Consider the following 17,308-nt stretch of genomic DNA (forward strand, 5'->3'; position numbering starts at 1 on the left):
AATATATATATATATTTCAATTTTTTAAAGATTTTATTTTTTAAAGTAATCTTTACAAGATTACGGCTCAAACTCACAACCCCAAGATCAAGGGTCACATGCTCTATCAACTGAGCCAGCCACATGTCCCTCAACAACATTTTTAATACATAAGAAAAAATGCAATTAAGAAGTTTTCAACTTGCTCAGAATTCTGAGAGTATTATAAAATTGTATTAGTACTGGTTATTGGGCAGCCCGGGTGACTCAGTGGTTTAGCGTCGCCTTCAGCCCAGGGTGTGATCCTGGAGACCTAGGATCGAGTCCCACGTCAGTCTCCCTGCATGGAGCCTGCTTCTCCGTCTGCCTGTGTCTCTGCCTCCCTTTCTCTCTCTCTGTGTCTCTCATGAATAAATAAAATCTTAAAAAAAAAAAGTATTGGTTATTAAATCTTTTTCATCCTGGGTTGTTGTTTGTTTGTTTGTTTTGGTGCCTTGCGAAGAATAACTTGCCAAAGGCAGTCTGTCAAACTCAATGAATTAATACCTAAAGTTGGCAAATCCCTGTGGTTAGTATTTTTCCGAGTAAAATAAATATCTCTTTGCCTGAAGGTTCAGTCTTTCCTATCTATGGATGGTCATGCTGCTCCTTCTCACAAAGTCCTTCCTTCCAGTACTTGTCTCCCAGGCAATCTCCAATTTATCTTCCATGACCTAGTTCAAATCTGACTTCTGTTTATCTGGATGCCCATCACCCACCACCAGAAATTTATCAATTACTACTCCTTCTTTTAACTTTCACTGTACCTTGGACATTTCTCTGTAACAGCACCTATTACATGATAGCACAATTTTTTAATGGAATCTTCTCTATGAAACCTCTGAATTTTTTGAGGGAAAGGCCTGCTTTTTATTTGCCTTTATGTTCCTAGAATTTAGCAAAATGGCTATAGAGTGGACCCTCAAATGTTTGTAAAATGAACACCAAATTCTGATGACTAACTAAATGACATGGGTAGTGGGAGTTCAAATCTGATTCCCATTCACACACTGCAAGTCTGGACCACTTAAAGGGGTCACCATTTTGGGGCATTGTAGTGGTTTCTCTCTCTCTTTTTTAAAAGATTTTATTTATTTATTTATTCATAAGAGACACAGAGAAAGAGGCAGAGACACAGGCAGAGGGAGAAGCAGGCTCCATGCAGGGAGCCCGACGTGGGACTCAATCCCAGGACTCGGGGATCACACCCTGAGCAGAAGGTAGACGCTCAACCACTGAGCCCCCCAGGCATCCCTCCTCACTGTCTCTTATCCAGATCCTTATAATAACCTTTTTGGTATCCTTAACCTTCAGTCTTTTCCCACTCTGACCCATCCTGGACACCACTCCAGACTAATTTTTATAAAACATCATCTTCACCTTGTCACTCCTTTAGGCAAAATGCACTAGGACTCTCCAGTCCTTTCCAATCAAATCCAAATCTCTAGTCTTCACACGAGGCCCCCAGAAATGCAGCCTCACTTTAGTATTCCAAACATATCTCTCAATCATTATAAAACGTGAACTATACTAGGGCTAGAATCCTGTCTGACTTCTGACTCCTTCCAAGTAACAGGAACAATGGCTGGCCTGCATGCTCAATAATTGTGAGATTATATATATAATAGATGCATAATAATTGTGAGATATATACATACATATAATAGATGAACTACTAGTATATAACCATCTGTTTCAGCCAAGTTAGTTTTCTTTTTGTTCTCTACATACACCAAGTTCTTATCAGCCCATCTTTGTGCCTGCCAATACCTAATAAACAGCACTTAATAAAATATATTGCAAATTTTAATATATGTGCCCAAATACAAGGCAGTGCTTTGTCTTCCCAAAGAGAACAACTAAAAAAAAAAAAGGTTTTTGGTCAACTTCATATATATGAAGTAGTCAAATGTCTACTTTAAGTAGTTACTAATTTAGGGGAACCCTGGGTGGCTCAGTGGTTTAGTGCCTGCCTTTGGCCCAGGATGGAGTCCTGAAGCGGGCTCCCTGCATGGAGCCTGCTTCTTCTCCCTCTGCTTGTGTCTCTGTTTCTTTCTGTCTCTGTGTCTCTCATGAATAAATAAATAATAACTTTTTAAAAAAGTAGTTGCTAATTTAATGAAAATATAAGTTATTTGGCAACACATTTTACATCACATGTGAAATATTTATTTAGAGAGAATGGCTTCTCACTCAAACTTTTTTTTTTTTTTTTAGATTTTATTTATCTATTCATGAGAGACACACGGACATAGGCAGAGGGAGAAGCAGGCTCCATGCAGGGAGCCTGACGTGGGACTCGATCCCGGGACTCCAGGATCACACCCTGGGCTGCAGGTGGCGCTAAACCGCTGTGCCACGGGGGCTGCCCTGCTTATATATTCCTGATATCCACAATATAACCTCGTCCTGTTGCTTGTAAAAGGCTTACTCACAACAAGATACAACACTTGAAACTGAAGTCTTTTTTTTTAAAAGATTTTCTTTACTTATTCATGAGAGACAGAGAGAGAGAGAGAGAGAGAGAGAGAGAGATAGAGAGGCAGAGACACAGGCAGAGGGAGAAGCAGGCTCCATGCAGGGAGCCCGACGTGGGACTCGATCCCGGGTCTCCAGGATCAGGCCCTGGGCTGAAGTTGGTGCTAAACCGCAGAGCCACCCGGGCTGCCCTGAAACTGGTCTTAATCCAAGAATAATTCCTTAAATCTATGTTATTATTATTTTTTGCTTCCCTTTCGTTTTTAAGTGATTCCAACCAGTGACCTCTATAAGCTTGTAGAACTAGCATTAATTGAGGTTATTTCAGAATGCACCTTCCCCACACAGTACTTTGACTGAAAACAAAATATATAAAACAGATGTTGTGGACTATAATAACAGACTTCGTAAGAACACAGATACAAGGCAACTTCTTTTCTGAAAAATTATTTTGAGAAGAAAAACATTACCTTATATTCAGGTATATAAGACATTTATTCATTTAACAAATATTTAATGAGCACTTGTTGTGTGCCAGGCACTGTGCTAGCGACTACAAATTCGGTGACCTTAGAATCTTGTGGGGAAGACAGTCATTAAATGTGTAACGCCACAGCTAATTAATTATTATCATTTTAAGTACTATTAAGGATAAGTATATCCAGCTACAAGATAGAGGAGTAATACTAGAGGAACCCAAGTCTGTAGGATAAAAAAAATAGTTGTTCCAACAGTGCTGTTATTTTTTTTATTTTTTAAATATTTTATTTGTTTGACACGCACAGAGAGAGAGAGAGAGAGAGAGAGAGAGAGAGAGAGAGGAGAGAGCACAAGCAGGAGGAGCGGCAGGCTCCCAGCTGAGCAGGGAGCCCAACTTGGGACTCGATCTCGGGACCATGGGATCGTGACCTGAGTCAAAGGCAGATGCTTAACTGACCGAGCCACCCAGGCGCCCCAGCAGTGCTGTTTATATACAGTGCAGTAGTAATTCATGTGCCCAGTCTATCGGAGTTCAAATACTGACTCAAATCTTGAGTAGGTTACTTAACCTCACTTTCCTTATTTATAAAGTGGAGCTAACAATACTATCTACCTCATGAAGTTGTACTGAGGATTTAAAATTTTTTTTAATTTAAATTCAATTAATTAACATATATTGTTAGTTTCAGAGGCAGAGGTCAGTGATTCATCAGTCTTATATAATACCCAGGGCTCATGACATCATGTGTCCTCCTTAATGCCCCTCACCCAGTTACCCCATCCCCTCACCCCCTTACACTGAAGATTAAATGACCTAATACACATAAAGCATTAAGAACAATGATGGCACATGGTGCCTGCTTAATAAATGCCAGCTATTATTGTCATCAGCTGGAACCTGAAACAAGCCGGGAGGAAGGGAGGAAACTCCAAGCAGGGGTGCTCAGGTGGGTCAGCCAGTTAAGCATCTGGCTTCGGCTCAGGTCATGATCCTGGTGCCTTAGGATCAAGCTCCACATTGAAGCTCCCCACTCAGTGCAGAGTCTGCTTGAGATTCTCTCCCTCTGCCCCTCTGCTCCTCTCCCCACTCATGCTCTCTCTCAAATAAATAAAATCTTCAAAAAGAAGAGGAAGGAGGAGGAGGAGGAGGAGGAGGAAGAGAGAAAGAACTTTAAGCAAAGAGCAACATGTGCAAAAGCCCAGAGCATAAGGTTGCTTGGCCTACAGTAGAACTGAAAGGCCAGTGTTTCTTAGCATAAAAAGATACGGGGGAAAAGACACTTGGGAGATACGAGATGAGGCTGGGAAGATAGGTTGAAGTCAATTAATGCAAAGCTTTGTAGGTCGGGTTAAGGAGTCTGAACTTTATCCTGAGTCAGGAAACCTGGAAGGTTTTATAAAGGGGAGTGACAAGCTTAGATTTGCAATTTTCAAAGCTTTCTCTGGCTATGGAATGAAAACTGGTTGGAAAGAGGCCTTTGGCCTCTATTTTATAGATGACGGAGAGACCAGTAAGGAAGTTGATCCTCGTCTTCTAGATCAGAGGTGGGTGGTGGCACAGAAGAGAGAAGGAAACTGGATGACTAAAGAAATGGTTAGAAGGCAGAACCAGCAAGACTTAACTGTGAGCATGTTGCAGTGAGGGGGCGTGCAGGGAGAGGCGCTAAACAAGAAACGTGCATTTGAGGAAGGAAGGAGGGAAAGAAGGAATTCCTGTGTTCCTGCCATATTGTTTTGCTGCATGAAATGCCTTTCCTCTATCCATCTCTCCTGGCACTGTACCTTCCCGTTTCCTCCACAAAACTATCTTGGATTGATCTTGTCCCCTTCTTTCTAGGGGTGTTCTGGAATTTTAGAGCGAGACATTCTTGAGATACAATTACTAAGCATAGCTAATTGTATCTCAAGAATGTCTCTGAAGACAAGATCGTATTTTAGTCAACTTTCCATCCCACCCCCCTCACCTGCACACTTGTAGAGATCATCGTTGCAGAGCATTTTCTCTGACCTCATAAGTGGTACAATCATAAGCCGCCTAGGCTAATATGAAGCTCCGGGACCCACTACACACATTATACGGAGCTTTCACGACCATTTTCTTCTTGGATCTTCACACATCTCTTATAAAGTAAGTACTGTTATAAGGGAAATAACCTCAGAGCTAAAGTGACAGGTCCAAGGTCACACACACGAAAGGCAACGGCAATGCTAAGATCTGAACCTAGACCCTGTTTCCATTTTCCAAATGGGATGCTTTCTTACAACTCTCCGTGGACCGTAAATATTCATAGGCACTTAAGATGGTATATTCTCAGAGGAGCTAAGCGCCACTTCTAAGAATCCTCAGCTTCTTCAGTAATTAATTCATTCAAGAATATTTATAAAAATATTCTGGGGGATCCCTGGGTGGCTCAGCCGTTTGGCACCTGCCTTTGGCCCAGGGCGCAATCCTGGAGTCCCGGAATCGAGCCCTGTGTCGGGCTCCCTGCGTGGAGCCTGCTTCTCCCTCTGCCTGTGTCTCTGCCTCTCTCTCTATCATGAATAAAAATAATACTAATAATGATAAAAATCAAAATATTCTGTGCTGGGGACTACAAATTCCGTGGACCAAGGGGTGTCTGGGTGGCTTGGTTGGTTAAGCATCAAGACTCTCCATCTCAGCTCAGGTCTTGATCTCAGAGTCGTGAGTTTTATTTTATTTTATTTATTTTATTTAATGTATTTTATTTTATTATTTTATTTTTTAATTTATTTTATTTTTTACTTTGTTTATTTTTATTTTTTATTTTATTTTTTATTTATTATTTTATTTTATTTATTTTATTTAATATTTTATTTTACATTTTATTTTATTATTTTATTTATTATTTTATTTTATTTTATTTATTTTTTTATTTTGAAGGTTTTATTTATTCATGAGACAGAGAGAGAGGCAGAGACACAGGCAGAGGGAGATGCAGGCTCCTGTGGGCTCATGCCCTGAACCACCCAGAGTTTAAACGCTGCACTGGGCCTGACCCTGGGCATGGACCCTAAAAAAAAAAAAAAAAAAAAAAAAAAAAATTATTGAGCACCTACTACATGCCAGGCATGGCACCTAGTGTTAGGGGCAGGGTGCAGCAGTGAACAAGGCAGGAAGGTGCTTGTCCTCAGTCTTATTTGGGGAGCGAACCAAACAAATGTATAAACAGCGTAAGCGGTAGACGCTAAAAAATAAATAAATAAATAAATAATAAAAAACAAATACATAATAATAATAATAATAACAACAAATACATGGCAGCCCGGGGGGCTCAGCGGTTTAGCGCCGCCTTCGCCCCAGGGCGTGACCCCGGAGACCCAGGGTCGAGTCCCACGTCGGGCTCCCTGCGTGGGGCCTGTTTCTCCCTCTGCCTGTGTCTCTGCCTCATGAATAAATAAATAAAAATAAATTTAAAAAAGCCCACACAAGGTGATGGAGGAAGATGTGTATCTCGAAGGGCAGGTGGACAGTCTGGAAACCAGCGGCGACAGCAGGAAGCGCTCCAACCCCGGCTCCACCGGCTCCCGCGGCTCCCGGCCTAGTCCTGCCGCCGCCACTAGAGGGCGCCGCGGCCCCAGGCCCCGCCACGGCGCCGCCGGGCACCCACCGCATCGACGCCCCGAAGCCGGGGATAGGGGCAGACGGCGAGGGCGGCGCTAGGAAGCCCTTTGGGAATCGCGGGGCATCGACAGCGCCGTCGGCGAGACACCGTCCTCAAGATCACAGACCCTACGTCCTCGCGGCCTCGGCGACGGCCCGCTTCCGGCGCCTTTAAATCAGGAAACACCGGCTGCGTCCAATCAGGGCCCTTCTCGCGCTACGTCGCCTTAGCACCGCCTCCTCGCCGGCCGAGCGCCCGACGGCCACCAATCAGCACTCAGGAGGGGCGCATGCGCCCTGGCACGAGCGTGACGTAAGGGCGACCTCCCTCGCGGTGAAGATGGCGCTCTCCAGGGTGTGCTGGGCTCGGGCTGTCCTGTGGGGCTCGGCGGCCATCCCCGGGCCTCATGTCCCTCGGAAGCTGCAACTTGTTCGCTGTGGCCTGGCCTGGGGGGCCCCTCGGTGAGGGACCTGGGACAAAGGAGAGCGTTTCCGACATACAGGCCCTCCCTTCCAGTGTCTCAACCTTGTTTGCATGCTGGTCTCTAGTTGTCAGCATCCCACGCCCTGGCCCCGGGGGTTTTATTCCTCGGCTTCCCGGCCCTCAGGGCTGTCAGTGGCCCGTGTCCGAATTCCCCAGGGGCCTGGACTCCTCCTTCAGCCTCCCTTTTCCGGCTTAGGCTCCACGGCTACTCCTCCGGATCCCATCGCGGGCCTTAGCTTGCTGTTGAAACGGCCCCTGCAGCCTCATCCCACGCCCGACGTCCCTTCCCGCCGGATCTTTCACCGGCCCGATATGTATGTTTCCCGGGCCGATGGCTTATCTCTCCTTGAGCCCAAGATCTTCCTTGGATTTCGGAAGGTTCAGATCTCAGCACACGTTCTCTGAGCCTGGTGTTTGACATTAGTTCCCAAGGGGGCTCCGGGGACCGATGCCCACATAGTCTCTTTGATCTTCCTTGTAGGTCTTCAAAGCTTCACCTTTCTCCAAAGGCAGACGTGAAGAGCTTGATCTCTTACGTGGCGGCCAAGACCAAAGTGATTAATGGGAAATACCATCGTTTCTTGGGTCGTCATTTCCCCCGCTTCTATGTCCTGTACACAATCTTCATGAAAGGTAAAAACCCCCAAACAGCGATCCCTGGAGTCCATTCGCGGGCAACGTCCCGGAGTGTTAGAAAAAGGAAGATTATTTGCATGTCGTGCCGCGTGGTGTGAGCTGGGGTGTTCTAGAAATGCTTGGCATTAAATTCTTAGAAGTTTAGCACTTCTGGTGAATATTTCTAGAAAAAAAAAGTGTTAGGACAGACAACTTTGACCACATCCAGGGGGGAATGTAGGTATTTTTGCACTTTTCGTAGCCACACGCAGCTGACTGTTGTAGAGATTCTATGACGTGCACCAAGCCAGGCATCTATGGCTGCACAGACCTGCCCTGTGGTTTATCAACTGACTTGGCCCATAAGAAAGTGTGGTCTGATGCTTGCCATAGATCTGTCCTAGATACGGTGTTGTGGATATACTCACGTTCTGAATGTTTTCGTTCAGATCAGAGCTGTGCTAGTTACTAGAATACGGTGCGATGATGAGGACAGGTGTCCACTCTTGCCAGACTGCCTGGGTTCAAATCCCAGCTTGTCACTGACGATGTGATTGGACTAGTTACTTAACTTCTCTGTCCGTTGGTTTTCTCATCTGTAAAACATGGAAAATAATAGGACCTACCTATTGACTGCGTGGTTGTGAAGGTTAAATAAAAACACCAATACATCTAAAGTACTTAGGGCCCGATCATCATATGTGCTCAATAAATGTGTCTATGACTATAATACTTTTATCATAACAGCAATTACAGTAAACTACCATATCGTCGCCTGTGAAAATTATCATGATTGCTCCTAGCTTCATGGACTTGCAAAATCTGAAGTAGAAATAGAATGGCTGCTTTGTCTGCTACCAGGTTTATAACTAGGATTAAACAAGAAAAGGGTCTGGAAGAAGAATTTTGGTTGGTTGGTTTCTAATTATAGAAAATTTTAAACATACACAAAAGTAGAGAGAATAATACAATGAATTTTCACGTACTCAACCTTACTTCAACAGTTAGCAACTTGTTGCCATCTTACTTTGTTTATACACTTGCCTTCTCCTATATGATTTTGAAGCCAACCTAGGCATAGTGTCATTTCATTCATAAATATGAAAGCATTTTTGAAAACTAAAGTCTTAGACAAAATGTAAGAATTATCATCAGATGAACAGAAAAATGCAATCATAGAAATATGTTGAATTAATACTATTTCTAAAAGTGTTCTAGAAAGGAGATAAGTTAATATTTTGTTTGGGGAATACATAATGTTAATTGATGAATACTTCTTAAGGTTATGGAGCTTTTGAATTTTTATTTTAAAGTGGGAGTGAGTAGTGAACCAGAAGAGGGAGAGCATTCCGTAAATAGATCACAGAAGGCCACCTTGGCTGGAAGAGAGGTGATGTGCTGGGGGAAAACAAATGAGAAGAGAGATATAGGTTGGCCTCACAAGAGTTTCGAATGTCCTCATTTAGAGCTGTGACTCAGAGTGGTATTGGGGAGGGACAAGTTTGTGTGTTGTTAGTAAACATGGAGTTGGGAAGCTGTGATAAGATTCAAACTGGGATAACATCACACTCTGTCCTCTACTTTAATGAGGCAGGATTGCAGATGTTTTGGGCTGATGCCAAAAAGGCTAGAAGAATAAAGGCAAATATGTGGAAGCACAATATAAAGTTTCATCAACTTCCATACCGGGAGATGGAGCATTTGAGACAGGTACGGGCCAGGGGCATATACCCAGAATTTCATGGTGAGGTAATTAAAGTTAACCAAGATCTCAAGGTTTTGTTTTGGTTTGGTTTTCTATCTTGTTCACCACTGATCAGCCTTCTCCCCTCTGCTGTGAGATCAAAGTATTCATCTAAAGGAGAGCATCAGGTTGTCAGAATTTTTTTTTTTTAAGATTTTATTTATTTATTCATGAGACACAGAGAGAGAGAGAGGCAGAGACACAGGCAGAGGGAGAAGCAGACTCCATGCAGGGAGCCGGATGCGGGACTCCATCCCAGGTCTCCAGGATCACACCCTTGGCTGAAGGCGGCGCTAAACTGCTGAGCCACCCCGGCTGCCCAGTCAGAATTGGTTTTATTCAGAGTTGTAGCCCTCTGTAACAGAGCTCCATAAAGAGCATACTGGCATACTTGATGAATAGAAGTCGCAAATACTAAAATGTAATTCATTTCCGAATATGTAAAAATCTGCAGGGATTGAAAAGGCAGCGGGAAAGTAGTATTTGGTGGTGACTTGATGAGTAGTTTTAAAGCTGAAACTGAGGACCTAGGATCCATTCGTCACATCAGGAAAAATGTGTTGAGGGATTTGGTATAATGTCAGGCCTTGTACTAGGCATTATTCGGGATACAAAAATGAACAAATCAGGGCTTCTGTTCTTAAGGAACTTACCAAGTAGAGGTAGATAGAAATAACCTTGATCCTTCTCTGGGCTGCAGTAGGAGTTAACTGCACAGTGTGGGGGAGGGATTGTTCACTGTATTAAGAACTTACCTGGGTTAAAACTGCATCTGTGTTTATTTCTGCTTAGTTCCGTCGAGACGTCACCAAGTGTCTTTTCCTAGGTATTATTTCCATTCCACCCTTTGCCAACTACCTGGTCTTCTTGCTAATGTGAGTACAGACTTCTATCTTCCCAGCATATTGAAGAAGCAAAGATTTTTTTTAATTAAGAATTATTTTAAGAACTTTCCATTTCAGAAGTAGGCAGAGATTATTGCACTAACTGCTCCAGTCTTCTAATTAGCCACTCAGTAACACTTGGATTACTGGATCAGCTGTAGGTATAGGTAACTTAGACTTTTCTTGTCTCTTAGCTGCCCCTATATGATATGAAATACGATTATGATCTTTTCCATCATCCCTTGAGGCAGCAACCCACTCCCTGGAAGCATAGCAATTTGGGAGGTTTTTTTTTTTTTTTTTTTTTTTTTTTTGAGAGAAATGTATTGCATATTCTGATAACATAAAATAAATTTTTATTACTTTACTTTGGATCCAAAGATGACAGTTTTTTTTTTTTTTAATAATTTATTTCTTTTGAGAGTCAGCAAGAGCAAACAAGCATAGTGGGGAGGGGCAGAGAGAGAGAATCTCAACCAGACTCCCCGCTGAGCATAGTGCCCAACAGGCGGCTCGATCCCACAGCCCTAAGATTATGACCTGAGCTGAAATCAGAGTCAGATGCTTAACCAATGAGCCACCCAGGTGGCTTTTAAACTATGACGTTGCGTGTTATTTTAGCTCTCTGTTGCTCTATAGCAAATAACTGTGTGAAGCTTAACAGCTTTTCCTGGTTTTGTGGGTCAGGAAATTGGGCAGGTTTCAGGTGGGTGACTGATTTTTCTCTTCCATGTGGTGTTGACAGAAGTCCTTCAGGGGCAGTTAGCTGATGATGGTCTAAGGTCACTTTTATGTCTGGTGCCTTAGCAGGGATGGCTGGAAAGCTGGAACTCTGAATCAGATTGCCTGCATGTGGCCTCTTTAATATGGTGGCCTCAGAGTAATAGGACTTCTTACATGGCAGCTCAGGGTTCCAGTGGTGAGTGTTTTAGCAAATAAGAATCTGCGTGGCCTTTTATAACCTAGCCTCGGAGGTCACAAAGACTCAACTCTGCTCTGTTTTATTGGTTGAATCAGTCCCCCAGATTTAAAAAATAAGGGGACACAGACCTCACTTCTCAATCAAAGGAATGTCAGGGATTTGCAGCTGTGCTCTGAAACCACCACCCGTGCGGAAAAATAAATTAAAAAAACAAATTTACCTGTAACATTTTATATACACATACGAATCGTGCTGTAGTTTGAAGTTGTCAGCATCACATCCAGTGACCGGCTCTATCTACAACTCTCTCCAACTCTGTCCAAGATATGTTCTTCAAATGCTTTAGTTTGAGTGAAGTCCCTTTTTCTAATCACTGCAAGCGAGGCTATCCCACTACTGCTTCCTTTCACATAACCTCAGCAACGTTGCTTGAAATTGTGCTTCAGTGTATCTTTAAACCTCGAGCTGAGACTCATTTACAGAAAAGAACAGTGGGCTAGGGAAGTAACGTCTCCGTCTCTTCTTCCCAGTGTTCATGTCTGCCAAATGCTTTCGGGGAGCTCTTTGAAATGAAAGAGGCCTGTTTCAGCAAGTGACATTGTGATTCCTTCTCCTTTCAGGTACCTGTTTCCTAGGCAGCTACTGATCCAACATTTCTGGACCCCAAAGCAACAGATTGATTTCTTAGATATCTATCATGCTCTCCGGAAGCAGTCCCACCCAGAAATCCTTTGTTATTTAGAAAAGGTTATCCCTCTCGTTTCCGATGCAGAACTCCGATGGCATATGACAGAGCTGTGCACCAAGGTATTCCTTCAGCTACCCCTTCCTGCAAACTGTGACTTTTGTCAGACCCTGTTTGCACTAAAACTAGGAAAGAGGGCCAGGCAGGACCTTCCTAACCTCTACCAATCTCTCACCTCTCCCAAGATACAGCATGGTACCCACCCAACAGTACATGATATCCTGGCTCTGAGACAGTGTTTCTCTAACCATCCTCTGGGCATGAACCAACTCCATGCTTTGCAAATGGTGAGCACTTTGAGGCTTTCTGTGTTCCACAGCCTCACCTTGTCTCAGGTTTTGCATGTGGTAATGACTGTTGACTTTGCCCTCCTGTGCTGTTGTGTTACAGAAAGCCTTGAGTCGAGCCATGCTCCTCACGCCTCATCTGCCTCCTTTCTTGTTGAGACGCCGTTTAAACACTCACATGGCTGTAATTCACCAGCTGGACAAAGCTTTGGCAAAGCTGGGGGTTGGCCAGCTGACTCTCCAGGAAGTGAAATCGGTAAGAACTTACTGCAGTAGCAACCCTCAGTCCTTGGTGGGCTCTCAAGCCAGCTCACGGGGCTGGGAGCTTACAGAGAGCTCCCTGTTTTGCTTGTTAGAACAAAACCAAAACTCTATTCTTTCACCTCATTTCCGTGTATTTTTTTTTTCTCAGTGAATTTCACTCATGGAGAGGAATTGCCCATAGTAATTTTGATTTATGTTGCTTTTCTTTTGGCCCTTGAGAAACCAAGGACACCCTTCTTTAGACCTTGTGTTTTAGGTGATGTAGGCCTCTTTGGTCGTCCTCTTGTCTGTCCCTCGTAGTTCAGCTCGCCATGGGGAAAGCTTCCTTCTGGGCATGGGGTTGTGACTTATTTAAAGGAGATTTTGAATTATATGTGTGTTTACAGTTCATGGGCATATTTGCTATGTGACTGTGGAGGACTGTTTCTCTTCTGAGTGATACAGGCTTGTTATCTTCGTGGCCTGAATTCTACCCACATTGCTGAAGAGAAGTGTCGAACGTGGCTGGGAGAGTGGCTCCAGATTTCCTGCAGCCTGAAAGGTAAGACCCATCCCTATGGTTATGCCATTAAAATCCACAGAATTGTATTTTATTCTAAGATTATTTTGGAGTAGATTATTAATTACTGTAAAACCCTCATTTAATAGACATCTCTAATTGAAAGGGCGTAAACTCTTGCCTACAGGGGCTAAGCAGGTAATGAAGTAGACTCTGCAAGACATGAGGGAGCAGTGGGGACTGTAGGAGCCCAAGACTGCACACATGCCCGTCTGAAGCAGTTTCTCAACCTCGGCACTATTGATGCTAATGTCCTATGCCTTAGAGGGTATCTAGCAGTATCCCTGGTCTCCACCCACTAGATGCCAGCAGCATCTTCCACACCAGTTCCTTTTTTTTTTTTTTTTTTTAAGATTTTATTTATTTATTCATGAGACAGGCAGAGACACAGGCAGAGGGAGAAGCAGGCTCCCTGCATGGAGCCTGATATGGGACTTGATACTGGGTCCCCAGGATCACATCCTGGGCTGCATGCGGCGCTAAACCGCTGCGCCACTGGGGCTGCCCTTCCACACCAGTTCTGACAACCAAAAACATCCCCAAACATTGCCAGATGTCCAGTAGGGGACAGGAGAACAGAATGATCCCTACTGAGAAGCACTAGCCTAAAGGCATTCAAATTCAGAACAAAAACACTCAGTTGGTTAAATAAAAAATACCTGAGGCTGCGTATTAGGCCTGTGGGTCTCTTGTTGGATCCTTCGGCTAGGCCTTGATGTTTTTCTAAGCCTGTGAATACCAGGGCAGGCCCACTAATCTCCTTGGAGTCCAGAAATGTTTCCAGAGCACCCGCTCCTACCAGAAGAATCCCAAGGGTGACTGTGGTGTTGGGTATCATCGTTACCATCTCTGAATTTTCTACTGCTACCACATAAGAGTCAAGAAGTGAGGGTGAGTAGAAAGGAATATCTGGTGGAAGGAAAGGAAGGTGTACACGCGGGGACTGGAGTGAAGCAGGGAGCATTGAGAACAGTAGCCCCTGGTGTCCCACGTTTGCACTTGGCTTCCTGCCTCCAGTATCAAGCCCCACGGCAGTTAGAAAGCTGAGTGTTCCTGGCCAAACCATTAACGCTGATGGTGTTTACAGAAGCTGAGCTGTCCCTCTTGCTACACAACGTGGTCCTGCTTTCCGTCAACTACATTGGGACAAGGCGCTGAGCGAACACGGAGTGGATGGCATTGTCCTGCAGCCACATAGTCACAGCAGCGTGGTACCAAACAGCACTGGGCGGCAGAGTGTGTGTGCACTCTTAGGTGTGCGGGAGGCAGAGGAGCAGGTGCCACAGGCTTCGTAGCGTGGTACCCGTGTTGGAGCTGGAACTGAAACAAATCCTCTCTCCAGAGGGGGCCCATGTGAGGTCTCTTCCCAACTTCCTCAGAATCAGCCGGAGCTGCCTCTGTACTGGGCTTTAATTGTGATGTTTGAAGTCCAGATCCTAGAAGTGAGCTTTTGCCCCAGGTGGAAATCCTCATTTGGCCTAGGACTTACCCACGGCCACACTCATTACAGCTGTGTTTTTGGTAGTTTCTGGCTGGTGAGGGGAACAGCACTGTTTGGAGCATTGACATCTACGGGTGTACCTCAGTGCTGCCCTCAAAACTTTTTGTTATGACCAAAAATTGGCTTTTTTTTGGTCCCTTCACTGGGTTAACCACTCCCTTTCCTTTCCAAATGTTTCCTTGAACATCTTTTTTTTTTTTTTTTTAAGCAAATAGTTATTCATGTACGGGAACATTCTAGTGGAAAAGATAGAAGGAAATACAAGTGTTTCTTGACCCTTCCCTTATTTATAGCCTTCATGCCCACCCCGCCCCCCCAACCCCTTGTCTTAATTTCTGGGCTGTGCTGCAGCCCCTGAGGATCTTGAACTCTGCTACCTCCACTGTGCTACAGCGGTCCAGCTGTGATGGACAGTGGCCACCATCTTTGGGCCAAGGATTAAATCTCTAAGGTACTAGTGACTGCCCCGCGGGGGGACCAGGAGGGCCTGCATTGTGAGTAAGTTGGGTTTAGCTTTTGTCTGTGTACATCAGTGGCTTGTAGTAACTTATTGTAAATGCATGAAGCACTGTTTTAAAGCCAAAGTAAAGACTGCCTGAAACTGGTTGCTGGAAATGACTTATGCATCTAATTATTTTGCTGAAGCTCCTCTGACAAGACTGACATAAAACCTAACTAATGGGGAGGTAGCTGGTTGGAATAGAAGCTTCTGTTGGGATGGAAGTTCGGAGGGAACTGATTTGACACTGATGCTCTTTGCTGTGTTTTAAGATGGTAACAGGGAACAGAGGCTCTGGAATTAGCAAGTGAGCCCCCAGTGGAGGGCCTACAGGAAGGGAAAAGCTCCAACAGGGCAGGACCAAGGCCTGCTTCAGCTGAAGAGGCACATAAGGGCAGATGCTGCAAGTCAAGCTCTTGATGCTCCAAAGAGAACGTTCTATTTTCCCCACCATGATGTTAACATTAATCTCGAACTGACCTAATTAGATTTATATAGGACTCTAGAGAAACACCCTTTCTCTAACAAGTAACCAGCCTGCCAAGATAAAAAATAACACACTGGTCTTTTGAATATTTCTTTAATATTACATTTAAATATTCTCTTTAAATACAGCATTATCACAATGTAAAGGACCTAAAAGGCGCAAAAAAAAAAAAATCTTTTTCAGAGAATCAGACAAGCTTTGGATTCACATTGAAAATACTACCTGTATACAGTATGTGAGAAAGGAAACTGGAAAGAATGAGTTGCAGTAATAAATTTCTTTTGTCGAGGCCTAGATGGAGCAGGGCCGAAGCTGTCTGCTCCTGCGATCAGAGGCCGAGGCTTAGCTTTTCTAGCAACCGTGAGCTAGAAGCCCGTCCAGCTCAGGTAGCACCAGAAACGAGATGGACTAGGTCGTAGAAAAGGCCCTTTGCTTGACAAGACGGTTAATGTTCGATGTTAATATTCAGCATTTAAAAACGGGATCAGCGGGAGTCGGAATTGTTAACGGAGGGATGGACTTGGGTTAAGAAACTAGTTTTTCAAATACCGCTTCTTGGTCTTTGGGCTAAGATCAAGTGAAGAAACTAGCTTTTCAGAAAAACCAATTATCTTGGGGGTTGGCAATCAGTTTAACAGATTCAGATTCTTGGGTTGATCCCAAAGGCTAGTGTCTCTTCTGGAGCAGCTGGAATCCGCTTCCTAGGTGAGGCTGGAGCCTCCCTAAGGAGGGAATGTGTAGAGCCCACCCTCCCCTTCCAACAGACTCCGCAAGAGTCTTCTCCAGAGCCGAGTGTGCAGGGAAGCTTCAGTCTTGTAGTCGGGGCTGCTGAAGGTGGGAAAGTGGGCTCCGCTTAGGAGAGCGCTAGATCTCAGGTACCTAAGACTCTCTGCTTGGTGAGGCTAAAGGATGGGGGGAGACAAGGTCCTGTACTTAAGAACTCCCCTCCACTGTAAAACCAAGCACAACCGGGAATGAACAGGAGAGGCAGACTGGGCTAAAGGATGTGTCTAAGTACAAGGCCTCGCAGGCTCAGTTTAGAAACGTGATAGGCGAAATGCTGCTGTGACACACATAAAGGGTGCTTGAACATCGCACGGGAAAAGGCTCCGTGAGGAAGGTAAGTGGGAAGAGGTCTCTCCCCGACCAAAACCCAAAAGGGGTTCACTTGTCTTTTCCTGGTTCATAAACCATAATAAAATTGAAGCATGACGTAAAGGATGCTAGAGAAGTGTGTTTTGCTCCCCACTGTCTCCGTTTTAAAACGGAGGTAATAAAAAGAACTCCGAGGTGTTCAGCGGAGCACATCCTGGAGCATGGGCCGGACATAAAAGGAGCAGACACCGTGTCCCCCCCCCCCAGAGGTAAGAAGTGAATTTGAGTCCCGCTTTATAGATCGCAAAGGTTATAGTCAGAACTTGAGTTCTTGGGAAGCTGGGAGCTGTATTTAAGTTTGGCTTCCAATTTTCATGTATCAAGACGGAGGGATCCAATAAACCTTGGCAGTTCTGGGGCTGTGGGGAGGGAGGAAGAGGAATAGTATAAGGACTCTAACCCTGTATATCCAAGGACCACAAGGGCAGAAACAGAAGAAATAAGAACAAAAACTAGTTGGTGACTTTGGGTTGCCACATCCTATATTCCTTTAAAGCTCAAACCTCCCAGAGTGGGGGGGAAAACCTGGGTGAAAAAGCAAGCGTGGCACAAATAGAGTGAGTC

General features: G+C 44.5%; 1 protein-coding gene across 7 annotated transcripts; it reads left to right on the top strand.

Annotated features, from left to right (window-relative positions):
* Positions 1-6,918: 6,918 nt before the first annotated feature.
* Positions 6,919-15,221, top strand: LETMD1 (LETM1 domain containing 1). 7 transcript variants are annotated; one of them, XM_041736070.1, is made up of 10 exons: positions 6,935-7,396; positions 7,564-7,715; positions 9,292-9,407; positions 10,234-10,316; positions 11,868-12,054; positions 12,178-12,279; positions 12,383-12,535; positions 12,988-13,084; positions 13,831-13,993; positions 14,190-15,221. In XM_041736070.1, exons 1-9 carry the CDS (start codon positions 7,134-7,136, stop codon positions 13,953-13,955), a joined length of 1,278 nt encoding a protein of 425 aa, XP_041592004.1. In that variant the 5' UTR covers positions 6,935-7,133; the 3' UTR covers positions 13,956-13,993; positions 14,190-15,221. The 7 variants fall into 7 exon arrangements, with proteins under 7 accessions (XP_041592007.1, XP_041592008.1, XP_041592009.1 ...); XM_041736073.1 differs by having other exon boundaries at positions 6,919-7,060; positions 13,831-15,221; XM_041736074.1 differs by lacking the exon at positions 13,831-13,993 and having other exon boundaries at positions 6,919-7,060.
* The last annotated feature ends 2,087 nt before the right edge of the window (positions 15,222-17,308 follow it).

The sequence above is a fragment of the Vulpes lagopus genome, chromosome 21 (genome assembly GCF_018345385.1).
Source record: "Vulpes lagopus strain Blue_001 chromosome 21, ASM1834538v1, whole genome shotgun sequence".
NCBI lineage: Eukaryota > Metazoa > Chordata > Mammalia > Carnivora > Canidae > Vulpes > Vulpes lagopus.